Below are 27,836 nucleotides of genomic sequence, written 5' to 3' on the forward strand. Positions count from 1 at the left end.
CATATATCCCTAGGTCACTCTGCTCCTGCATTCCCTTTAGTATTGTATCTTTTATTTAGTGCTGCCTCTCTTCACTCTTACCAAAATGTGTCAATTCACATTTCTCTGCATTAAATTTCATCTGCCACTTGTCTGCCCATTCTACCAGCCAGTCTTGAAATCTACCGCTATCCTTTTCGCAGTTCGCAATATTTCCACGTTTTCTGCCACTTGCAAAATTGAAATTACACCCTGCACACCCAAGTCTAGGTCACTAATGTGCATGGAGAAAAGCAGTGGACCCAGTACTGGGCCCAGGGAACCCTAAAGTATAACTTCTTCCAGTCCAAGAAACAAAACAACAGTTCACCTGGGGGCTAATGTGGACAATGACACTGGTGCAGATTCCATGGGCTGAATACTCCAGAAGTTAGGTGAGAGTGACTGCCCTTGACATAAAGGCAGCATTTGACCAAGTGTGGCATCAAGGAGCCCTAGCAAAACTGGAGTCAATGGGAATCAGGGGGAAAACTCTCAACTGGTTGGAGTCATGCCTAGCAGAAAGGAAGATGGTGGTGGTTGTTGGAGGTCAGTCATCTCAGTTCCAGGACATCACTACAGGAGTTCCTCAAAGTAGTGTCCTCAGCCCTACCATCTTCAGCTGCTTCATCAATGACCTTCCTTCCATCATAAAGTCAGAAGTGGGGATGTTCACTGATGATTGCACAATGTTCAGCACCATTCACGACTCCTCAGAAACTGAAGCAGTCCATGTCCAAATGCAGCAAGATCTGGACAATATGCAGGCTTGGGCTGACAAGTGGAAATTAACATTTGCACCACACAAGTGCCAGGCAATAACCATCTATAATAAGAGAGAATCCAACTACCTCCTCTTGACATTCCATGGCATTACCATCACTGAATCTCCCACTATCAACATCCTGGGGGTTACCGTTGACCAGAAACTGAACTGGATCAGCCATATAAATACTGTGGCTACAAGCGCAGGTCAGAGGCTAGGAATTCTTCAGCGAGTAACGCACCTCCCAACTCCCCAAAGCCGGTCCACAATCTACAAGGCACAAGTCAGGAGTGCGAAAGAATGCTCCCCACTTGCCTGGATGAGTGCAGCTCCCACAACACTCAAGAAGCTCAACACCATCCAGGACAAAGCAGCCTGATTGATTGGCAAAACAAAAACAGAATTACCTGGACAAACTCAGCAGGTCTGGCAGCATCGGAGGAGAAGAAAAGAGTTGACGTTTCGAGTCCTCATGACCCTTCAACACAATCAGTTCTGTTGAAGGGTCATGAGGACTTGAAACGTCAACTCTTTTCTTCTCCGCCGATGCTGCCAGACCTGCTGAGTTTGTCCAGGTAATTCTGTTTTTGTTTTGGATTTCCAGCATCCGCAGTTTTTTGTTTTTATATCTGATTGATTGGCACCCCATCTGCAACCATTCACTCCCTTCAACACCAATGCACAGTAGCAGCTGTGTGTACCATCTACAAGGTGCACTGAAGAAACTCACCAAGGCTCCTTAGACCTCATCTTCCAAACCACTACCATCTAGAAGGACAAGGGAAGCAAATACATGGGAACACCGCTACCTAGAAGTTCCTCTCCAAGCCACACACTATCCTGATGCTGGATCAAAATCCTGGAACTCCCTCCCTAACAGCACTGTGGGTGTACTTACACCTCATGGACTGCAGCGGTTCAAGGAGGCAGCTCACCACCACTTTCTCAAGGGCAATTAGGGATAGGCAATAAAATGCTGGCCTAACCAGCAATGCCCACATCCTGTGAAATAATTTTTAAAAAAGGTTGTTTCTGTGTTGTAATATTCTGCTGGTCCAAGTCAGTTCTTAAAGAGAAGCAGAGACGGAGCTTTCAAATAAATACTTTCTTATCGCCATTGAAAGACAACAAATCCTTGAGAATCTCGGAATAAAAATGCAATAGAAAATTACCAGCCCATTGATAGTGGCTGCAATTCCTTAATAACCAGCATTTTAAGTCATTATGTTCACTCTGCAGGGAGTACAATTACCTTCCTTGTCTGTGAGACATCAAAAGAAACAGTCAGGGGTATTTTTGATGGTAAAATTTAAAGGAAAGCAATGCATTCAAAAGGAACAGAAAAACATTCTGGATATCATCAAATCAATACTTCTGTTAAAGAGATTCTCATTGGATATAAATTTAGATTCTCGTCTCAAAAAGTCAATATTTCGCTTATGATGTAATTTCAGGACAATGTAGCCTCCAGTGGGTGGGTTCACAGTAGCATGGCTCATCCATGCAATGAGAAAGATGCCTAGAACTTCATTTATTTTATTGTAAGTGCACCAGTGCCATGCAGTGCCATGAGGGAAAGAATACAAGCTTGATTCCCCAACCTGGCCTGCCTGATACTGAAATTGAGTGTGTTAAATGGGAAAGCAATCCCTTGCCCAGCATGAATTTCCCACATTTTTTTTAATGAGCACAGGACTCACCAAATCTTTTAGTCATTTTACAGTTCAGAATATGTGCTTGAGAAGGCCTACCTGCTGTCACACTAATCAATAAGAGGCGTGAGCACTGGCTTTCAGAATCTAAGGTCTGCATGTGTGAGAAAAGTTCAAGCTTTTTTGAGGTGATAAAAGGAAGTGCTGAGCTTGAAAACTTGGAAAGAAATCTGTTTCTCTACCCATACAGTAAAACTGCCGCAGATGATTAGCTGCCTTCTGTATAAACTAACTGTCTTCATTTGCTCATGTGGCAGGAGAAGCTGTAAAGTATACAGCAAGAATAAAAAATAGAAAATAAGTCTACTTGCCAACCTGGTCTTACAATCAACTAAAGGTCTGATCCAATAACTAGCAGTTGATTTGATTTCATAAACAGTTAATGACCTAATCCAATAACCAGCTCGTTTCCATGACCAGTTGGTGGTCATTCCTATAAATATAACTAATTGATGTCTATGGTCACATTATTTGGGATTATTCATTGGCTGATGCAAATGAGCAGTGAAAGACTGTGTTCTGAAAACATTTTTCATCTAAGTACTTACCAAATTTATTCAAAGAGGTTAAAAATATTCAGAGCTCGGCTTTGAATGACACAGATTAGCATATCTCTGTGCCCTAGACACCAATCCAGCCTGGACTGATTGGTTTTAACACTCCTCTCGTCTCCGTCAACTGTGAAATGACTTTAGGGCACTCTCAACCCACTTTCAATGATTAGAATGTGGCACAAAGTATTAGTTTATCTCAGGGCAGTCACAAGAATGGCTGCTGTTGAAAAAGAAAAACCAACTGATGCCGCGACTATTCTGTTTAAAGTTAAGGCACATTGACAAAGAGGCAGCTTTACTCTGCATTGAACTCATTCCTGAGAGAGAGGAATGCTGATAGTGGGTACAAAGCAGCAGAAAAGTATTGTCCACATTATGAGGTGCTTTATCAAAAGCCTTTTAATAGTCCATATCCACAACATCAACCTCATTACCCTCATCAAACTTCTCCATTATTTCATCAAAGAACTCAATCAAGTTCATCACACACAATTTGCCCTTAACAAATCCATGCTGACTGCCATTTATAAAGCATGTTTCCCAAGAGACAATTAATAACACTCCACATCATGACCACTACCTTGAAGCTGTACTTCTAGCACTTCACTTGTTCAAGAACCCTTGCTCCTTAATGATTGTCCTTATTAATTTATTATGTTTTTAGTCCTGCCGACGGTGGATTAAATAACTTAATTAAATGGAGTCAAAAAATGATATTTGTCTCCTGAATCATAAATTTAAAATACTACTGCAGGATGCGATGTTAATAAAATCATAGACGTCTACAATGCAAAGTGAGTCCATTCGAACTTTGTTAGATCTTTGCTAGAGTAATCCAAAATTAATCAAACTGCCTTCTCTCCCTTCACTGCTTTGTGTTTTTTTTACTCAATTCTTGGGATATGGGCATTGGTGGCAAAATTGGCATTTATTTTCCTCCCCTAGTTGCCGTTGAAAAGGTGGTGCCTTCATGAACTGCGAAAGTCCATGTGGTGACAGTACTCCTGCAGTGGTGTCGGGTAGAGAGTTCCAGGATTGTGTCCCAGCGATGATGTAGGAATGCTGATATATTTCCAAATCAGGATGGTGTGTGACTTGGCGGGTAACTGGAAGGTTGTGGTGTTCCCATGTATCTGCCCCCCTTGTTATTCTAAAAGGTGGTGGTTGTAGATTTGAGAGGTGGTGCCAAAGAAGTCTTAGAGATGTTGCAACCTATTTATAGGTGTTACACACTGCAGCCACAGTGTGCTGGATGGAGGGAGTGAATAGTTAAGGTACTGGAGATAGTGCCAATCAAGCAGACACCTTTGACCCTGATGGTTTATTGAGTGTTGTTGCAGCTGGACCAATTCGGGCAAGTGGAGTATATTCCATCACAGTCCTAATTTGTACTTTGTAGATGGTAGAAAGGCTTTGAGAGTTAAGAGACAGCCTCTTGCTACAGAATTCCCAGGCTCTGATCTGCTGTTGTATCTTCCACTGCTTTAAGTATTTATCAGTTTTCTCTTAAAAGGTGCAAACGTCCTTGCCTCATTCACTCCATCTGGTAAAGTATTCCAGACTCTAAAAAACCATCTGTGTAAAGACATTTCTCCTAATCTCTCTTCTCACTCTCTTGGTGACCATTTTAACTTTTTGCTCCCGTTACCATTGATTCCCAAATCAAAAGTAAGAGTCTTTCTCTACACATCCTTTCAAAGCTCTTCACAATTTTACAAAGTTCCATTGAATCTCCTCTTCATCTTCTCAGCTCTGGTGCAAATAGTCTCTCCTCATAACGAAAGTTTTCCATTGCTAGTTTCATCCTACACTGTAAGCTTTCTCTTACTTTACTGTCCTCTCCATAAAGAGGTGCCATAAACTGCACAAAGTATTTGAACTGTGACCTAACCAATGTTTTCTACAAATTTGGCATTACTTCTTTATTCTTGTATATGATGCTGCAAATGTGATCTAACATTTCACTGTTTTGGTCAAAAATTACTTTGACTTTTCAGTGGGATTTACCAAGTTTTCAAATAAATAAACAAAATTAATAAACTCCACAAGCACAAACAATGATGTCATTTACAGTATGATACACAGGTTGATTAAAAATCCCTGTACCTTTTCATAGTACCGCAGTTCATAGTCAAGGATGATCCCATTTGGTTGGTCAGGCTGTGGCCAGGACAAAGTGATGCTGGTCATCGTAGAGCTCACCTGATGCATGATGGGAACTGTAGAGGGAGCTGCAGGAAAAAGAAGTGAAAAGAGTGAAAAAAAACTTGTGTTTTCTTTCAAAGAGTAACAACACTTTTAAGCCCAACCCATCTCCTTCTAGTCTTTCATTTCAGAATAATCAAAATCTTTGGCTTTTGCACTTGCAGCTTCTTGAAGATAATAAAGGTAAACTAATCTCCTGTTGACCATATGATTTAGTGCAAGGAAATATTTGGTTTCAAATCTGGAGAATGGTCAGGAGTCTACCTGGCAGTCAGTGAAAATCAAAACTCAATGCACATTGGCCAGAAGGAAACGTGTCTAAAATGCTGCTTGGTGTTGAGAGAAGGGGCAAGAGAGAGTCATTTTTTTCATCACCTGCAGTTCAATCCACACAAACAGTGACTGCTTTATGTGGTCCAATTTGTACCACTACAGAGCAGTGGAGTGCCCCTGCTGGGAACTCCATTTAGACCAAGACCAAATTGGTTTAGATTGCTTTTTCTTTAAAAAAAAAATAGATTTCCAAATGGATTTCTGTTCAGAAAAGCTGAATTGGTCGACTCAAAAATACAGTTTTCCCAGATTGGATAACCATTTCAGTCCAATTCACTATCAGCTACAAAATTCAAAACAACAAATGTATAACTGAAACACTCGCTGCTGTGAATCAGAATGCTTGATACATCATTCTATATCGAGTCTGTCAAGGTATTGGGTGCGGACCCTCTATCAGGATTGAAAATCAGAGACATGCAGTCGTACTTCTGGAATCAGAAACATGGGAAAGGGAAGTGTCACAAACACAGGGAGGTGACCTCAGTGCAAATAGCCAAGTTGTATGTTCTGTTTATTGTAGAATTGAGGTACTCGATAGCATCATTCCACTGAGCATTTCCTCTCTGTGCCTGTTGGCCATTTTTAAACATATAGTCTTCTGCCTTATTTTTCAGATCATATTAAATATGTGTGCCCATACATTCCAGTCCTGTTACATTTGAAACATTGACGCACCTTCTTTCCCTCCACAGATGTTGTCTGACTTGTTGAGTGTTTCCAGCTTTCCTAGCTTTGTTTCTATATGCAGCATTTTAAAATTTTATTTTTACCTCCATCTCATCAGAGTTCCCTAGCTCCCATTCCCTCTTAAGCACATTCTAAACACAGGCATTCAAGTTTATTAATTTTTCTCAGCTTGCAATGTTTGTGCTGGTGTCAGATTTTGCAAGATGATGTTGTGACACATGCACATTCTGGTCTAGTCAAAATAATAATAAGAATTTAAACAGCTAATATTATGAGGGCTGAATTTATGCAAATACTGCCTCTACTGGATTCTTTCCAGCAACATTTATAAGTATTATGTATGAGTCTATCATCCAGAGAGCTGGGATTGCTGCTCCAAATTCAGGAACTGCAACAGTTGCCAGCTCTCTGAATTCTTCTTGTTTTTGCCAGCAGCTAACAAAATCTACTGTAGCTTCATGCCTATGTTTTGTATATCTCTCCATCCATCCAGTTCTGGACTGTCACCTATCCCTGATTTTTGTTGCCTCAACATTGGCAGCCGAGCCTTCAGCTGCAGAGGCCCTTAGCTATGGAATTCCTTCCCTGAAACTCTCTGCCTTTCCCCCTCTCTCATCTGTGATCCTCAAAAACTATCTCTTTGACCAATTGTCTGTTCTCCTGTCCTGTTGATATGGCTTGTTCCCTTGTTTTATGTTTCCTGTGATAAGCCTTGGGATGTTTTAGTGCATACAGTATATACATGGTGCAAAATAGATATGAGTTGTTTTTGTATCAATCCAAAAAATTCTGTATTCAATACCATTTTGAAGTTCCGTAGTCTGCTTTTTCTGCCAATGGAGCTGCATCCCTAAACATCTACTCTTCGTACTTTACACATATGATCAGCATTTGTACCCAGTGCCTCTTGAAACTAGAGCTTGACCATTCAGGAGCCATGTCAGGATATACTTTTTCCACAGAAAGGCAAACTGAAATCTGGAATTCTCTCACTCAAAAGGCTGTGGATGCTGGAGGAGAATTAAAATTTTCAAGACTGGTATTGATGATGATTTGTTAGTGCAGTGATTGTAAGTTAAACTCTTCATACTGTTATGGGGATCATGTGACTGTATAGACGAATCAGCCCTGAGCGTGGGTAATCTTAGGGGCGGAGCTTTCTAGCCTTGGTCTCGGTATGAGCATGTAGCTTCATCAGGAGCTCTGTAAGTAAAGTTTACTGTTTCTTACAAGAAACCTGCCTGGTATTCCAAGTTTATTACAATTGGCGATGAGGATAAATAGCGCCGACACAGCACTTCACCTCCCAAATGTGAGTATTTTGATTTTTAAGGGAGGAAAGGGAAATATACTCATCAGCAATGCCTCTCTTCAGCAGAATTGACCCGTGCGACTCACCCATTGAAGGCTGTAGTCAGTCCATAGAGCGCCTAGGTTTCTACTTTGTGGCAAATGAAATAACGGCAGAGGAGAAACAGAAGGCAATTCTTTTAAGTCTCTGCTGGAGTAAAATGTATAACCTGATCCATAGTCTGACAGCCTGTATGTGCCAAATTCCAGATCCTTCACCGAGTGAGTAGATCTTATGAAGGCACATTTTCAGTCTAAACTATCGGTGATCGTGAAAAAATTCAAGTTCAACTCTAGAGTAAGGGCCCCCCTGGTGAGTCGATTGCAACATACATCATGAAGTTAAAACAGTTAATGGAGCACTGTGACTTCGGTGATACACTAAACAATATGGTGTGAGATCGTTTGGTTTGCGGTGTACACGATGATGCCATTCAGTGCCGTTTACTTGCAGAAGTTAATATAGACCTGAAGCGCGCCATGGAGATAGCACTGGCAATGGAGAGAGTGCTGAGAGGGGCTCACAGGCTTTGCAGAGTGTGCAACATGGCACCGTTCTGCAGTTAGGACAGTAACCTGCCGCTGGGCGGGGCACAAAGACCAGGGAGACAATCGCGAAGCAGGACACTGTCCCCACTGCTCGAAAAACAAAAAGAAATACTGGAAACAGCTCAGCAGTCATTCTGGAATTAAAGTGTTACCGATATGGGCATAATCATGTACTGGAAACCTGCAGGTTTAAAGAGGCAGAATGCCACTGCTGTCATAAAAAGGGCATGTTATAAAACAGTGCAGGGCAAGATGAAGACAGCCATTCAGACAGCAGGCCCAGGTGAATGAAATGCACAATATGGATGACCCAGAAGCAGCTGATACTGACGTTATATTCCCTACACAATCTGAAGGCCAGGAAAACTGAATAAATCACCATTACCCTTCAAACAAATGGAAAGCCTCTAGTCATGGAGATTGACACAGGAGCATCGACCACAGCAGTGGGAGAACACATTTTTAAATACCTCAGAGAAGGTGCCCAGCCATTGAGTTTGGAGCAAACCACAGCTTAGCTAAAAATGTATATTGGAGAGGCAATACAGGTGAAGGGAATCACCTCTGTACCTGTATCCTACAGGCAACAGACAGCCCAGCTGCCAGTAATTGTTGTAACACTTCTGGGCCATGATTGGTTGAAAGAAATTAAACTCACTTGGTCAGAAATGTTTCAAGTCAGAACAGAAGGAATTCCTGAGCTGTTAAAAAAGTATGACAGAGTATTCTGAAAGGTGTTGGCAAAATAAAAGGCCTACAAGCTAAAATATACATGGACTCTGAAACAAAACCCTGGTTCTGTAAAGCCAGACCTGTGCCTTACTTCCTAAAGAAGAGGATGGATGCAGACTTGTGCTGTTTGAAAAAGTTAGGAATAATCCAGCCAGTCTCATTTTCAGAATGGGCAGCACCTGTGATGAAACCAGGTCAAACCATTAGCATTTGCTGAGATTATAAATTAATTGTAAACGAGGCTGCAAAATTAGACAAATATCCAATTCCAAGGATTGATGATCTGTATGCTAAACTCACAAGAGGATCCTACACTAAATTGGACATGGGCCATTCCTATCAATAACTAGAGCTGGACAACACATCTAGAGGATATGTCACCATAAACACTCACAAGGACCTGTACCAGTATTCACGCCTACCCTTTGGTGTGTCATCTGCCTGTGCAATTTTCCAAAGAACCATGGAAAGCCTACTACAAGGACTTCCTCAAGTTATAGTGACCTGGATGATATCCTGGTCACAGGATCACGGAAGCAGAACATTTGGCCAACCTATAAGAGGTTCTGAAGAGATTTTTGGGTGCTGGCGTTATGGTTGGAAAAAAGTGAAATGCACTTTCCAAACAACTGAAGTCATGTATTTGGGTCATCGTGTGGATGCCCAAGGGTTGCATTCATTACAGGAGAAAGCCAGAGCAATCAGTGAGCACCCTCTCCTTCCGCTGTCCTGGAGCTTAAGTCGTTTTTGGACATGGTAAATTATTACATTCAATTCTTGCCTAACCTATCTATATGTTAGCCCCTTTACACTTTTTATTGCAGAAGAACCACAGATGGTCCTGGAAGGCACAACAAGAGGAAGCCTTCATAAAAGTCAAGAAGTTTTTACACTCGTTGAACTGCTAGCGCACTATCACCCATCAAAGGAATTAATATTCACTTGTGATGCATCTCTCTACGGAGTGGGAGCGGTAATGTCAAATAAGATGGTGGATGGATCTGAAAGGCCAATAGGATATGTCTCTAGAACATTTCTGCAGCCAAGAAGGGTTGCCCACAAATTGAAAAGGCTTATCCATCATGTATGGAATGCAGAAGTTCCATCAATATTTACATGGTCGACACTTCACCATAGTGTCATATCACAAGCCACTGTTTGTTTTGGTGAAGATAAGGCAATCCCACTGATAGCCTCTGCTCGAATTCCAAGGTGGACTTTATTTTTGTCGGTATACAAGTACAATCTTATGCACCATCCGGGTGTGCAGATAGCAAATGCAGACACCCTCAGTCGTCTTCCATTGCCAGATATCATTACACATGCTCCAGTGCCTCAAGAAGTTGTACTTGTGATTAAGTTCCTGGACTCCTCACCAGTTTGCACGAGACAGATAAAGAATTGGACAAATCAGGATCCAATTATATCAAGAGACCAAGAACAGGATGGTCAAATGCACAAGTCTCTGAAGAATTAAAACCATTCTATGCCCGTAAACTAGTGGGGGTGGTGATGGTACAGTGATCCAGAAACCCAGGGTAATGCTCTGAGGACCCCGGTTCCAATCCCACCACGGCAGATGGTGGAATTTGAATTCAATAAAAAAATCTGGAATTAAAAGTCTAATGATGACTAATGATACTATTGTCGATTGTTGTAAAAACACACCTGGTTTACTAATGCCCTTTAGGGAGGGAAATCTAATGTCTTTGCCTGGTCTGGAGTACATATGACTCCAGACCCACAGCAATGTGGCTGACTCTTAAGTGCCCTCTGAAATGGCTTAACAAGTCACTCAGCTGTAACTAACCATTACAAAGTTTCAAAAAGGAACAAAACCAGACCTGGCATCAACCTAGGCACTGGAAACAACAACAGTAAATTCAGCCCTGTCGACCCTACCTCTTTACTGACAGCTGGAGGCTAGTGCCAAAATTGGGAGAGCTGTCTCACAGACTGTTCAAGCAACAGACGACATAGTCATCCTCACACAATCGTATCTTACAGATAATGTCCCAGACACCGCCATCACCATCACTGGGTATGTCCTGGACAGGACAGAGCCAGCAGAGGTTGCAGCACAGTGGTATACGGTTAGGAGGGAGTTGCCCTGGGAGTCCTCAACATTGACTCTGGAAGTCTCATGGCATCGAGTCAACTATGGGCAAGGAAACCACCTGCTGATTACCATGTACTACATTCGCACAGCTGATGAATCAGTGCTTCTCCATGTTGAACACCACTTGGAGGAAGCACTGAGGGTGGCAAGGGCGCAGAATGTACTCTGGGTGGGGGACTTCAAAGTCCATCACCAAGAGTGGATCAGTAACACCACTACTGACCGAGCCCTAAAGGACATAGTTGCTAGACAGTCTGCGGCAGGTGGGCGAGCCAACAAGAGGGAAAACATACTTGACCTCATCTTCACTAACCTGCCAGTCACAGATGCATCTGTCCATGACAGTATCGGTAGGAGTGACCACCACACGGTCATTGTGGAGATGAAGTCCCGCCTTCATATTGAGGATGCCCTCCATCGTATTCTGTGGTATTGACACCACATTAAATGGGATAGGATTCGAACAGGTCTAGCAGCTCAAGACTGAGCATCCATGAGGTGCTGTGGACCATCAGCTGCAGCAGAATTGTATTCAAACAAAATCTGTAAACTCATAGCCTGGCATATTCCCCCAGTCTACCATTACCATCAAGCCATGGAATCAAACCTGGTTTCAATGAAGAGTACAGGAGGGTATGCCAAGTGCAGCACCAGGCAAGGCTTAAAATGAAGTGTCAACCTGGTGAAGCTATAACATAGGACTACTAGTGCGCCAAACAGCATAAGCAGCATATGATATACAGTGCTAAACGATCCCACAACCAATGGATCAGATCCAACTTCTGTGGTCCTGCCACATCCTGTTGTGAATGGTGGTGGACAATAAAACAACTGGAGGAGGAGGCTCGTCAAATGTCCACATTCTCAATGACGGAGGAGCCCAGCACATCAGTGCAACACATAAGGCTGAAGCATTTGCTACAATCTTCAGCCAGAAGTGCTGAATGGATGATCCATCTCGGCCTCCTCTGGAGGTCCCCAGCACCACAGATGCCAGCCTTTAGCCAATTCAATTCACTTCACGTATATCAAGAAACAGCTGTAGACACTGGATACTGAAAAAGCTATGGACCCTTACAATATTCTGGCAATAGTACTGAAGACTTGTGCTCCAGAACTTGCTGCGCCCTTAGCCAAGTTGTTCCAGTACAGCTACAACACTGGCATTTACCTGGCAATGTGGAAAATTGCCCAGGTATACTTTGTACATAAAAAGCAAGACAAATACAACCTGGCCAATTAATGCCCCATCAGTCTACTCTTGGTCATCAGTAAAGTAATGGAAGGGGTCATCAACAGTGCTATCAAGCGGCACTTGCTTAGCAATCACCTACTCACTGGTGCTCAGTTTGGGTTCCACCAGGATCATTCAGCTTCTGACCTCATTACAACCTTGGTTTAAAAATAGACAAAAGAGCTGAACTCCCGATATGAGGTGAGAGACTGCCCTTGACATCAAGGCAGCATTTGATAGAGTGTGGCATCAAGGAGCCCTAGCAAAACTGGAGTCAATGGGAATCAGGGGGAAAACCCTCCACTGATTGGAGTCATGCCTAGCACAAGGGCAGATGGTTACAGTTGTTGGAGGTCAGTCATCTCAATTCCAGGACATCACTGCAGGGGTTCCTCAGGGTAGTGTCCTCGGCCCAACCATCTTCAGCTGCTTCATCAATGACCTTCCTTCCATCATAAGGTCAGACATGGAGATGTTCACTGATGATTGCACAATGTTCAGCACCATTTGCAACTCCTCAGATACTGAAGCGGTCCATGTCTAAATGCAGCAAAACCTGAACAATATCCAGGCTTGGGCTGAAAAGTGGCAGGTAACATTCGTGCCACATAAGTTCCAGGCAATGACCATCTTCAACAAGAGAGAATTTAACCATCACCCCTTGATGTTCAATGGCATTACCATCACTGAATCCCCCACTGTCAACATCCTTGGGGGTTACCATTGACCAGAAAGCGAACTGGATTAGCCATATAAATACTGTGGCTACAAGAGCAGCTCGGAGGCTAGGAATCCTGCAACTCACTTCCCGACTCCCCCAAGCCTGTCCACCATCTACAAGGTACAAGTCAGGAGTGTGATGGAGTACGCTCCACTTGCCTAGATGAGGCAGCTCCCACAGCACTCAAAAAGCTTGACTCTGTCCAGGGCAAAGCAGCCTGCTTGTTGGTACCACATCCACAAGCATTCACTCCCCCCAACACTGATGCACAGTAGCATCAGTGTGTACCATCTACAAGATGCACCGCAGGAATTCACCAAGTCTCCTTATACAGCACCTTCCAAACCCACGACCACTACCAACTAGAAGGACAAGGGCAGCAGATTGTTGGGAACACCACCACCTGGAAGATCCCCCCCAAGTCACTCACCATCCTGACCTGGAAATATATCACCGTTCCTTCAATGTCGCTGGGTCAAAATCCTGGAACTCCCTCCCTAACAGCTCTGTGGGTGGACCTACATCACATGGACTGCAGAAGTTCAAGAAGGCAGCTCACCACCACCTTCTCAAGGGGAACTAGGGATGGGCAATAAATGCTGGCCCAGTCAGCAAAGCCCAATTCCCATGAATAAATATTTTTTAAAAAATCTGATCTGAGTTCTCAAGATACTTGTTATGGGGAGCAAGAATCATAATCCCTTTGCAAGGAAGGGAACCACTATTAATAGAGCTTCATATGTGCATCCTGGCATTTCAAAAATGAGGTTTTTTTTCATTTGTTCATGGAATGTGGGTATCACTGGCTCAGCCAGCATTTATTGCCCATCCCTAATTGCTCTTGTTCAGAGGGCAGTTAACAATCAGTCACATTGCTGTGGGTCTGCAGTTACATGTAGCTAGTCCAGGTGAGGATAGCAGATTTCCCCTCCTAAAGGACATGGGTTAAAGCAGATGGGTTTTTACAACAATCAGCAATGATTTCATGGTAATCATCAGACACTTAATTCCAGATTTTTATTGAATTCCAATTTCACTATCTGCCTTGGTTGGATTTGAACTCAAGTCCCCAGAGCATTACCACTATGCCACCACTTCCCCTGTTACTCACACAATTATTATATCTGGTGGCCAGGTATAGACATTGATACAGAAAGAATGGTTGAACACTGTCCCCAGTGTCAGCAACAACAGAAGTTGCCCATTTCAGCTTCACTGCAATCGTGGGAGTGGCCTGGTCGACCCTGAGTTAGACTACATATGGACTATGTAGGTCCATTTCTAGATACCATGTTTTTAATGATCATCGATGCACATTCTAAGTGGATGGATGTGTATGAAGTGAGATTACCTACATCATGTCAACTATTGAAAAGGTGCACCAATGTTTTAGTGTACATGGTCTAGAAGTCATTGTTTCATATAATGGCACTGCTTTCACTAGTACAGAATTCCAGAGATCCATGAACCTAAATAGGATTAAACATGTCAGGACAACACCATATCATCCCTCATCCATTGGTAAGCAGAAAGAGCAGTGCAAACCTTTAAAACAGGCATGAAGAAACTATCCGGGGGAACATTAGAAACACGTTAGAATTTCAAGATTTCTGTTCAACTATTGCACAACTCCTCATGCAACCTTTGGTTCAACACCTTCTGAGTTGCTAATGAAACACCGACTGCATACAAGCTTGAGCCTAGTATTCCCTAGAGGGGAATGTGGAGAAGAACCAAAGTAGTCAGAAAGTGAACCATGGTGTTCACATTAAAAATTGAGAATTTACTGTGCAAGAGTCAGTTCTTGCACAAATGTTTTCAACTGGACCAAGAGTGGTTCCTGGTATAATTGTCTCTGAAATAGAACTTTTATCATATCAAGTGGAAGTGGAAAACAGGATTGTTAGGAAACATGTGGGTCATCTTAGAAGTCGAAACACATTCCAACAACCAGTTACTCCACCTGATGTTGAAGTCGAACCTTTGATCCTCGAAGTGCCAGATCGGCAAAGAATAGGCATACCTGATGTCTCTGTTGAAGTAAATAATTCTGAACTGACATTGTCTAAGGATGTCCCTGATGCTGTAGTTCCTGATCAAGTCAATCCAATGGAAGAATCTTGAGTCATAGAGTTGCGTTGTTCTACCCAAATCAGAAAACCACCTCAAAGGCTAAATCTATGATTGCATGAATTGTACATATTTGTATATGATATGGGTTAAGGTATTTTTGTAAATAATAGTGGTAAAACAAAATTAAAGGGGGAGGAATATAGTAATCGTAAGTTAAACCTTTCAAAGTGTTATAGGGATCATGTGACTGTACAGACAAATCAGCCCTAAGCGTGAGTAATTTTAAGGGCAGAGCTTTGTATCTTTAGTCTCGGTACAATCATGTAGCTTCATCAGGAAATCTGTAAATAAAGTTTACTGTTTCTTACAAGAAACCTGCTTGGTATTCCAAGTTTTTTACCATTAGGCATCAAGGGATATGGAGTAAAGGGGGATAAATGAGGCTGAGATCAGATCAGCCATGATCACATGACTCACAGAATGGCCTCGAGGGGTTGAATAGCCTCCTGCTGTTCCTCAGCTTGCTTTCTGCACTTCACATGCAGGTTAGAATAGCACCCATTGAAACCTCTGGGCCTTCAAACAACAGAGGAGCTGTTCCTTCACCCATTGTGGATGAGCTTCAATGCAAACTGTTGCTTCATGTGGGTCCCACACTTTAGTTTCCAAAATCAAGTTGTTTGTTGTCTCTTCTCTCCCAAGTGGAGATGATAGGAGAAAGAATTGCAATGGCCCTCAGGGCTTCACTTTGCGTGTGATTTTCCAGTCACTTAAATGAATGGTCAGAACTCCGTGCAAACAAGCCTGAGTTTCATCAATAAGCACTCAGTGGTGAGACTCCTCACCAGCATCTTTCTCTCTGCAGCTTTGGCTACATGGAACTGGGGTCCCTTGGCCTCATCATCCAGACACCAGAATTACATCATGTGCCCCCTCTTCACATGTTCAAAAATAGCTGTATTCAAACATCTAGACTTGGCTTACTGGCCGGAATCATCCAGCCCCATCCGGACCCCCCGCAACGAGGCAACCAGCCTTTGAAATCTCCATTCACATCGGCGAGGCCGGAAGATCCCATCGGCGTGAGGGGCTGGAAATTTTTGGACACTATCTAATTTCAAAAGTACTAATTCGCTGCTCATTCATCAAGTAATGGAGGAATCTGGAGTCAGTCCTTCCTTAACATAGGTTTATTCACATAACCCAGAAAACTCAGGCACGGGCTCCCTTTTCCTACCCCTCACACAGATGGATACCAGTTTTTGTATATACTTAATAATAATGTCATAACCTTTCCCCAATTAGTAATAGCTACTCTCACTTACAACTAAAGCATGCACTTCATTGTAACAGAATTGCAACTTTAACACTAATGCACTTTGTTCATATATATTATGCTTCACAAACTGCACAGACTCACACTAACCACCACTCACGTGTTACATTATGTTAGGAGCATGTCTTTTTATTTTTGTTGGACCATTGTAAATAACATATCCTTTTATTTTCTGTTGGGCTGTGGATAAAATTACAATGGCTGCAGTTTGAAAGATATGTCCACTGGAACAGGATGAGAGATATATACAAGGACCAGAGTGTGCCACGAATGGTGGTGCTGGATGGTGCTGGAAAGAAGTCCTGGACCAAGAGAGCTGCCTGGTAACAACGTTTTAATTGGCTCCTGACGAGGTGACCAGGTTTTTGTTTGAGGGCAGTGCAGCAGAATAGCTCCTAGCCTGAAAGGAAAAAGACTTAAAACCTTTTGCTCCTGTGTGTAGAAGAGTCCAGTAATTCCACAATAATGGCTAGCTGGCACAATAATGACTAGCTGGCATTTTCTCCTCATATACAACCCCACCCCCCCCCCCCCCCCCCCCCCCCCCCCCCCCCAGCTCGCTGACCGGGAAATCCTGCCCATTAAGTTTACAAACCTGGTGCTCGTATTCTGTTAACCTAATTTAAACAGTTCGGTAGAATTGGGACAATCTGGTGGTTTGACCAAACTTTTCACATTTGTCATGGCTCGGGGAACAGTGGGGTTGGATAGTACAGCGCACTATCCCCGGTGAGTCATGATAATTATCTATTTACGCTGGTCTTCTGTGTCCATTTAAAAATACATTTTTAAAAATGTATTCATGGGATATGGATGTTGCCAACAAGGCTGGCATTTATTGTCCATCCTTGGTTGCCCTGATACAAGTGAGGAGTTGGTCAGGCCACTTCACAGAGCAAGTATAAGTAAATTACATTAATATGTAACTGGAGTCATGTATAGGCCAGACTGAGTAGGCAAGATTAGTTAACCGGTTGGGTTTCAAGATTTTTTTTCAACAGATTTCAAATTCTCAAACTGCCATTTTGAAGGTGGTGAAAATTAATCTCATGTTCTGCTGGGTTACTATTAGAGGATCCAGGCCTCACGATTACTAATCAATAAACACAACCATTGTATTAACATACCCCCGTCAAGTGGCTGCCTTTCTATCTGCCTGTTACTTAAAGAATACAGGAACCAGAATTCGCCCTGTACTGAAGACTCTGTACCTACGAGAGAATGGAAGCTTTGCTCCACATCTCTGCTCTCTCACGAAAAGGATACAAGTGTAGCAGTTCCCCCTTACCTAGCTTTCCACCTAGTGTGTGATGAAGGCTGTAATGTTATGAAGGCTGTAATGTTATGGTGGGATTTTCCTTTTTTCTCTGAAATGAGAATGCTTGTCTGCCAGAAACACATTAATCAAGCTGTTTCTCGCACTCACTGTTGAACTCCCGTGGGATGCAACACAAGTTATTTCTGAAATTGTCAATTAAAGTTTCAATTCATTGCCTCTATCTGGTCGATTAGTGGCCTTGGCGAATATAAAGGGGCACACTTGTTTTTTTCTCTTTTGCTGTTAAATGTCAGTAATTTTGCTGGAAGATGATAGCAGGTGCGAGGTGTTTTAATCACTGTATGCAGCTCTGAAGGTCAGGCTAGATTTTGTCAGCATGAAATACCAACAGAGCAAGCGAGAACAAGAGCACTAAAGAAAGGCAAGTGTATGAAACAAATGGCTCTGTCAGGGGTCTAATCATCATGTTGTCAAGCCTCGATCTTAGTATCTGAAGCCAATTGCCTGACATTTCCATCTGTGCATTTGTACCACAGGTAGACTATCTACAATCAAATGTGATTACACAAGGAGCACTGAGACAAGCAAGATCCCTCATGATGCACAGAAGGGTGTCTGTTCAAAGAGAAAGTGCTGTGATAATATTATTTAACTCATAATCCTTCCCATGTATTAAATCCTGTTGTACTGTAAGATTAGCTTTCAGTTGATCTCCTTCCATTACCTTTGGCAGCTGTATGAACCAACTACAAGATGCACTGAAGTAACTCACCAGGACTCCTTACACAGCACCTTCCAAACCCGAAATCTCTACTATCTAGAAGGACAAGGGCAGCGGATGAATGGGAACAACACCACCCGCAAACTCTCCTCCAAGTCTCACACCATCCTGACTTGGAAATATATCGCTGCTATCCCTTCACTGCCACTGGATCAAAATCCTGGAACTCCCTCCCTAACCTCACTGTGGGAGTGCCTTCACCACATGGTCTGCAGTGGGTTAAAAAAGGCGGCTCACTACCACCTTCTCAAGGGCAATTAGGGATGAACAATAAGCCCTGGCCTTGTTAATGACCCCCATATCTGCAGAAATAATGTTTTTAAAAATTCACAACTGGAAGTGAGATCAAAATGTTTGCAAATGTTTGGATTCAGCCTTATAACATTTGATACTGAATAATCAGCATGTCTAACTCTCCTCCACTCCTTGAAATAAATGACAGGAGTCATTCATGAACAGTTCTTCCAGTCCCAAGGCTCAGGACCATGGTAGAAGGAAGCTGGTACAACTGGTTACCTCAGAATGCTCACCAGTCCAATCTTTACTGAAATTTCCAATTTGTTTGGGGGTGGGGGTGATTACTTGCTTAGGATCCAAGGAGAGAAATTAAGGAACTTTTACATAGATTAAGTACAAGTGCAGATATTATGAGATTTTGTCCCTGGTAGTGAGTTTCTCCCATTGGGACTGCATGTCACAAAATCGCCTGCTCTCCCAGTTGACACTGCTAGTGGAACAGATTCCCATTGAGAGTCTCTCTTCATGGAATCCATTAGATGTCTGATATGCAGAAAGCCATCATCCTGAAGGAGGATCTCCAGTTGTCACGTGGTTCAGTGGGTAGCAATCTCTCCTCCAAATCAGAAGTTTATAGGTTGAAGTCCCACTGCAGAGACTTAAGCACAAGATCTCGGCTGACACTCACTGCGGTACTGAGGGAGTGCTGCAATGTAATTTGATGTCTTTCCAATGAGACACTAAACTGAAGTCAACTGACTCATCTCCTCTGGAGATCTTTGCTTTACAACTTTCAACTACATAATCTCCTAGTCCCACACAGCCTACTTCTACCTCCTTCCCAAAACCCACAAACAGAGTTGTCCTGATAGATTCATCTTGTCAGCCTGTTCCTGCCCCACAGAACTGATTTATTCCTATCTTGACTCCATTCTCTCTCCCCTTGACCAGTCTCTTCTCACCTACATTCGTGATTCCTCTGATATCCCACATCATATCAACAATTTCCAGTTTCCCTAACTGCCTCCTCTTCACCATGGACGTCCAATCCCTCTACACCTCCATCCCCCACCGGGATGGTCTGAGGGTTCTCCACTTCTTCCTTGAACAGAGGCCCGAACAATCCCCATCCACCACCACTCTCCTCCGTCTGGCTGAACCTGTTTTCTCACTGAACAATTTCTCCTTAAACTTGTCTCACTTCCTCCAAATAAAAGGTATGGCTATGGGTACCCACATGGGTCCCAGTTATGCCTGTCTCTTTATGGGGTATGTGGAACATTCCTTGTTCCAGTCCTACTCCGTCCCCCTCCCACAACTCTTCTTTTGGTACATTGATGACTGTATCAGTGCCGCTTCATGCTCTCGTCTACACCTGTAAAAATTATTGATGTTGCTTCTAATTTCCATCCCTCTATCACCTTCACATGGTCCATCTCCAACACTTCCCTTCTCTTCCTTGAGCTCTCTACCTCCATTTCTGGTGATAGACTGTCCACCAATATCCATTACAAGCCTACCGACTCCCATAGCTACCTCGACTACAGCTGCTCACACCTTGCTTCCTATAAATACTCCATCCCATTCTCTCAGTTCCTCTGCCTCCATCCCATCTGTTCTGATGGTGCTACCTTCCAAACTGGCACTTCTGACATGTCCTCCTTTTTCCTGAACCGAGGGTTCCCCCACACTGTGGTTGGCAGGGCTCTCAACCGTGTCCAACCTATCTCCTACACCTTTGCCCTCACCCTTTTGCCTCCCTCCTAGATCTATGATAGGGTCCCGTTTGTCCTCACTTTTCACCCCACCAGCCTTCAAAGGATCATACTCTGCCATTAATGCCAACTCCAGCAAGATCCCACCACCAAACACAGCTTTTCCTCACACCTCAATCAGCATTTCATAGGGACTGTTCCCTCCATGAACCCTGCTCCACTCCTCCATTGCCCCCAACTCTTCATCACCTTCCCACAGTACCTTCCCATGTAATCGCAGAAGATGTAACACTGCCCCTTTGCCTCTTCCCTCCTCACTATCCAAGGCCCCAAACACTTCTTCCAGGTGAATCAGCACTTCACCTGCACCTCCTTCAATTTGGTCCACTGTATTTGCTACTCCAAATGAGGTCATAGAATCATAGAGTAATAGAGGTCTACAGCACAGAAAAAGGCACATCAGCCCATCGAGTCTCCGCCAGTCAAACAAGTACCGAACTATTCTAATCCCATTTTCCAGCACTAGGCCCATAGCCTTCCATGCCGTGGCATCACAAGTGCACAACCAAATACTTCTTAAATGTTGCAAGAGTTTCTGCCCCTATCACCCTTTCAGGCAGAGAGTTCCAAGTTCCCACCACCCAATGGGTGAAACAATTCTTCCTCATATCCCCTCTAAACCTCTTGCACGTTACCTTAAACCTATGCCCCCGGTTATTGATCCCTCCACCGAGCGGAAAAATTCCTTCCTGTCTACCCTATCTATGCTCCTCTTAATTTTATACACCTCAATCATGTCCCCCTCAATCTCCTTTGCTCCAGGGAAAACCCCAGACTATCCAATCTCTCCTCATAACTAAAACTCTCCAGCCCAGGCAACATCCTGGTAAATCTCCTCTGTACTCTCTCTAGTGCAATCACATCCTTCCTATAATGTGGATTCCAGAACTGCATGCATTAGCTGTGGCCTAACCAGCATTTTATGCAGTTCCAGCATAACCTCCCTGCTGTTATATTCTATGCTTCGGCTAATAAAGGCAAGTATCCCATATGCCTTCTTAGCTATGTTATCTACCTGTCAAGCTACCTTAAGGGACCGGTGAACATGTACACCAAAGTCCCTCTGATCCTCGGTACTTCCCAGGGTCCTACCATTCATCGTGTATTCCTGTGCCTCGTTTGTCCTGCCCAAGTGCATCACCTCACACTTATCCAGATTAAATTCCATTTGCCATTGATCAGCCCATCTGACCAGCCCATCTATATCCTCCTGTAATCTAAGGCTATTCTCACTATTTACCACCCCACCAATTTTTGTGTCATCTGCGAACTTACTGATCAACCCTCCTACATTCAAGTCTAAATCGTTTATATATGTCACAAACAGCAAGGGAACAAAACACCGATCCCTCTACATTGGAGTCATAAGCACAAAGGAAGATGGTTATGGTTGTTGGAGGTCAATCATCTCAGCTCCAAGACATCACTGCAGGAGTTCCTCAGAGTACTGTCCTTGGCCCAACCATCTTCAGCTGCTTCATCAATGACCTTCCTTCCATCATAAGGTCAGAAGTGGGGATGTTCGCTGATGATGGCATAATGTTCAGCACCATTTGGAACTCCTTCGATTTTGAAGCAGCCCATCTCTAAATGTAGCAAGACCTGGACAATATCCAGGCTTGGGCTGACAAGAGGCAAGTAACATTCGCGCCACACAAGTGCCAGGCAATAACCATCTCTAACAAGAGAGAAACTAACCATCACCCCTTGACATTCAATGGCATTACCATCACTGAATTCCCCACTATCAACATCCTGGGGTTACCATTGACCAGAAAGTGAACTGGACAAGCCATATAAATACTATGGTTACAAGAGCAGGTTAGGGGCTAGGAATTTTATGGCGGGTTACTCACTTTCTGACTCCCTAAAGCCTGTCCACCATCTCCAAGAGTCTAATGGAATATTCTCCACTTGCCTGGATGAGTACAACTGCAACATCACTCAAGAATATCAATACCACCCAAGGCAGAGCAGCCCGCTGATGGGCACCCCATCCACCACAGTGAACATTCACTCCTTCTACCACCAGCATACAATGGCAACAGCATATACCATCTAAAAGGTGCACATGCAATTTCCAAGGCTCCTTGGCCAGTACCTTCCAAACCCTCTGCTACCTAGCAGGACAAGGGCAGCAGACATGGGAACTCCATCACCTGGAAGATCCCCTCGAACTCTCTCATTATCCTGGCTTGGAAAGATATCGCCGTTCCTTCACTGTTGCTATGTCAATAACCTGGAACTCCCTCCTTAACAGCACTGTGGGTGTACCTATGCCATATAGACTGTAGGGGATCAAGAAGGCAGCTTACCACCACCTTCTCAAGGACAATCACAGATGGGCAATAAATGTTGGCCTAGCCAGTGATGTCTACAACCCATGAATGAATGATAAAACACTGGGGAGAGAAAACACAGACTGAATGATCGCTTTGCAGAACACCTTCACTCAGTCTGCAGGCATGACCCAGACGTTCCTGTTCAACACACCACCCTGCTGTCATGCCCACATGTCTGTCCTTGGCCTGTTGCAGTGTTTCAGAGAAGCCCAACGAAAACTGGAGGAACAGCACCTCATCTTCCGATTAGGCATTTTACAGCCTTCTGGACTTAACGTTGAGTTCAACAACTTCAGAGCATGGAATTTCTTCTCTATTTTCACCCCTTTTTAATCCAATTTTTTATCCCAACCATCAACCCCTGCACCCCTTCCCACCCTTTCCACAAGGCCATCTGTCACTTGTTCTACGTTGTTCTTTCACAAAGCACTGACCCTTGTTCTGCTATTAACACATTCTGCTATCTCACCTTTATGTCACTATCAGCATCTTCTATAGCTTTAACACTACCATTAACACTCCCTTTGTCTTGTGTCCATGACATCTTTGTCAATCTCTCCTGAACACCTATCTATCCCTGATCTTTTTTGCTCCACCTGCTCCACCCCCTCTTAAACAGTATAAAATCCATCTCATTTCTACCTCTCTCCAGCTCTGAAGAAGAGTCCTACGGACTTGAAATGTTAACTCTTTCTCTCTCCACAGATGCTGCCAGACCTGCTGAGTTTTTCCAGCATTTTCAGTTTTTGTTTCAGATTTCCAGCATTTGCAGTATTTTGCTTTTATTAAACTGAAGTGCCTTCTCTCAGGTGGATATCTAATTATGCAGAGAAGAGCACAAGTTTCCTGACCAACCTTTATTCTTCAACTAACCTCAATTAAAAATAGATTATCTGCTTATTATCATATCACTCTCTGTGGGAGCTTGCTCAAACTGGTTATAAAGTGCTTTGCAGCATCCTGAATTTGTGAAAAATATGATATGAATGCAAATCTTTCTTCATTTAATGTCAGATAAAACTGTTAGGACAGTAGGACTGATTATTTGAGTCCTTGTGGGTAATGATTTGCTTCATGTGGATACTAAATCTGCCAGTCATTAAATTGGCTGGTCTCATCAGATAATGGTCAGGTTTCCCAACTGCAAAACAGGATGGTTGCTTCATCTAAATGGAAAATGAAATGCAATAAATTGGAAAGGATCACTATTGTGTGAGCTCCAAGCCCTGTTTACAACTGCCACCCATGCCAGGGCATGTTGAGAGGACCCCCTAGCAAGTGTTAGGTGCATGCCTGGTGATTTTCCACATTTCTGCTCAGGGTGAAAGGAGCTTGCTTACCTGGGGCACTCCTCTGGGTTCACGAAGTTTGTCACTCAGCCAAGTCAAATAATTGGATTCCTTTAGAGTTTAACGGAAGAGCAAAGCTATCAGAAACACATCACTGCTCTTCCACTTTCCTAAATGATTGTCTTTGAATCCACTGTCAAGAAATAAAGCTTTTTATCTGAGCTAAGATCAGCAAATCCCTTCAATGCTATAATGATGCAGGGATAGAGATTGGAGTGATTTATGCATTTGCTGGAAAATGCGAGGGAGTGTTGCAGCACAATGGTGATGATCTGGTGACATGCAACATGTGTATCTTTGGCCCTTTGAGGTTATGGGGAGAAGATAGATGAAGCTTTACAATACATCATTTAGGGAGCTATTTAATCATTTTACACTATTTTCATTTTTCTTTCTCTCCCATTTCTGACCTTGAGACACATATATATGTGGAGTCAGTAAACCAGGAAGAAAATTGCAAAGCTTGACATTGCTGTTGATGATATCTCACAGTGTGCCTCAAATGAGCTAACTTCTGGAAATAGGGAGGGAGAGAAAAAAGGTAGATGGCACCCTAATAGTAGGGCATGACCCCAATACTCAGAACCCTGATGGGCTAGGAATGGTAAATGGAATATCCTGGTAATTCTCCGCTTCTCGATAAAACCAAAAATGAGAAAATAGGATTTCCATTTACACGTGATGTATTAGAAAGGTAAGGATTCCATTTTGTTTCAAGTACACGTCTACAGCTGTTTCTGCTAAATCCCTGATATTCATTACACTGACAGAATCATGAAATAATATAACACAGAAGGAGGCTACTTAACCCTTTGTGCTTGTGTCGACTCTTTGAGAAAGCTATCCAATTAGGTCCCTATCCTTTCCTCACAGCTCAGCAAATGTTCCTTCTTCAATCATTTATCTAATTCTTGAACCTGCATCCACCACCCTTTTAGGCAGTGCATTCCAGATCATCATAGCTTGCTGTGTAAAAATAAATATTCTCGTCTTGTCAAAAAAACTCCTGCAAAGGTTATTTTTTTGAGAGCTAGTCTCTGTGGGTCCAAAATACATTGTTCTCCACTTAACCTGTGTTGTCAAACATCTGGCCTTTTTTTTGCAATGGGTTTAATTGTGAGCCCACACAAGACAATCAGTTTTTTGAGTTTATGTGGACTTGTGTTGAACTTTAATTTGTTTTTATTTCAACTTGATGGGCAATTACATAACTGCTGCAGATTGATGAAAGTTGGTTAAATATGTTGCAATGTGAATCTCTGTTATCTGATAACAAGGCTTTTTTTCTGGAACAAAATGGATCATCATTACTTAGCACTTGGAATGTGATGCTGCATCATGAATAAACTGCATCACTCTTAGTCTCAACTATCAATGTACAGACTATTAAAAACCCATTTCTGAATCCCACTAATCAGAGAAAGAGACAAGGATCACAATCACTCCTGGACAGTAAATTACTGCTACTTAACGTACAATATTACAGCATCAGAAAAGAATAGATATTGAATGGTGGAAAATAAATCAAATGCCCACTGACTGATTTAGAATAAGTAGGATATATTTTGTGATGTCAATGAATTTAGAATATAAGTGCAATGATTTAAATGGATGCAGGTTGATTGGTTGTGTGGCTGTTTAATAGGCAGCAGTGCTTGTATATGTTAAACTGAACATTTTTTGTTTTTGCCAGCCTTAAGCCTCATATATACCGAGGCCCATCACCATGTTTGAAATCTCCAAAGCAAACTACAGAGATACCTGAAATAAAAAGAAAATGCCATGGATGCTGGAAATCTGAAATAAAAACAGAAAATGCTGGAAATACTCAGCAGGTCTGACAGCACCTGCGGAAAGAGAAACAGAAGGTGCTTCTGAAGAAGACTTAACTAAATGTTAACTCTGAGATCCTGTTACTCTCTCTGTTCACAGGAATATGCTTTTATTATCCAAATTAAAATAATTTATACCCAGATTATCAAGAACCAAAAACCTAAGAAATGCAAGTGTGTACCAAGCCCCTCAGGAATTCAAGCAGATAAAACTGTACCACTTACCAGCACATAATCCCAAGTCATAGGGCACTGTGTTGCAGAGTTACCTGCAGTTGAGTAGGAAGAATCTCAACCCAAATGACAGATCCACCAAACTCCTGCAGCTTCCACTACCCACAAGATCCTTAAGGATGAGAAAGACCAGCTGGCCCATTTTTATTTGTGCATCTCATAATGATCCTAAACCCGTTGTCGAATCAAATTGATTCCAAGGTTCTTGTCTGCACTATTATGATCACGAGTCCATGCCAAGTTTGAAAATTTGTGTGTGCTCTTTTTTAATTTATTCTTTCATGGGATATGGAAATCACTAGCAAGGCCAGCATTTGTTGCTCATCCCTCATTGCCCTTGAACTGAGTGGTATGCTAGGCTATTTCAGCATCAACCACATTGCTGTAGGTCTGGAGTCACATGTTGGCCAGACCAGGTAAGCACGGCAGATTTCCTTCCATAAAGGAAATTAATTAACTAAATGGGTTTTTGTGATAATCAATAATGGTTTCATGGCACCATCAATGAAAACAGCTGTATAGTTCCAAACTTATTCATTGAATTTAAATTCTATCAGCTGCCGTGGTGGGATTTGAACCCACTTCATCAGTGTTAGCATGGGCTCTGGATTATTAGTCCAGTGACATTACCATTATGCCTACATCTCTCCATCTCATCCCCTCTTTGCCTCTCTACTCTTTATTGGAGAGGGTGCCTTCTCTGATGAACATAATTTGGAAGCAATGATTCAGAATATTTACCATCTGTGCTCATCCTTAGTCTCCAGTGTATTTGCATCTTTTAGTGTTTTCGACTCATCGCTTGCTATTTCAATACTGGGAGAATTTCTACTGTCATGTTGGGCCTCAACAGCAATATCTTTTCCAGGTCTTTCTTTGCCAACTTGATCAACCTGTTGACAGTTTTGTACTGCTTAAGAACATAAGACCATATGAAGTAGACCATGCATGAGACTGCTCCGCCATTCAATATGATCATGGATGACCTTCAGCCTCAACTTCATTTTCCTGCACTCTCCCCATATATGTTGCTTATTTTACTGAGGCACTAAAAATCTGCCTGTCTCAGCCTTAAATTTATTCAATAGTGAAGCATTCACAACTCTCTGGAGCAGAGAATTCCAAAGATTTACAGCCCCTTGAGTGAAATAATTTCTCCCTATCTTAGTCCTAAATGACCAGCCCCTTCTCCTAAGACTGTGCCCTGTATTTTAGATTTCCCCAGCAGAAATAATCTCTCAATGTCCACCCTGTTAAGCTCCTTCAGAATTTTGTATGTTTCAATGAGATCACCTCTCATTCTTCTAAATGCCAGAGAATAGACACACAATTTAATTAGCCTCTCATCATAGGACAACATTCTTATCTCAGGAACCAATCTAATAAACCTTCACTCTATTGCCTCCAGTGCAAGTATATCCTTCCTTAAATATGGAGACCAAAATTCACACAGTACACCAAATTTGGTCTCACCAAAGTCCAGTGCTATTGTAGAAAGGCTTTCTTATTCTTGTACACCAATCCTCTTGCAATAAAGGCCAACATGTCATTTGCCTTCACATTTTTTCATTCTTTCATGTGATGTATCGGTGGCTGGACCACCATTTGTTGCCCA

General features: G+C 42.7%; 1 protein-coding gene across 2 annotated transcripts in view; it reads right to left on the minus strand.

Moving 5' to 3' along the window:
- LOC121291029 (ephrin type-B receptor 1) overlaps positions 1-27,836 on the minus strand; it is a 550,430-nt gene that overhangs the window by 106,803 nt on the left and 415,791 nt on the right. For both annotated transcript variants that reach the window (XM_041212061.1, XM_041212060.1), the window contains one exon: positions 5,157-5,281. In XM_041212061.1, coding sequence (XP_041067995.1) covers positions 5,157-5,281 — 125 coding nt within the window. The remainder of the gene's footprint in view (positions 1-5,156; positions 5,282-27,836) is intronic.

This window comes from Carcharodon carcharias, chromosome 2 (assembly GCF_017639515.1).
Source record: "Carcharodon carcharias isolate sCarCar2 chromosome 2, sCarCar2.pri, whole genome shotgun sequence".
In the NCBI taxonomy this organism is placed as follows: Eukaryota; Metazoa; Chordata; class Chondrichthyes; order Lamniformes; family Lamnidae; genus Carcharodon; species Carcharodon carcharias.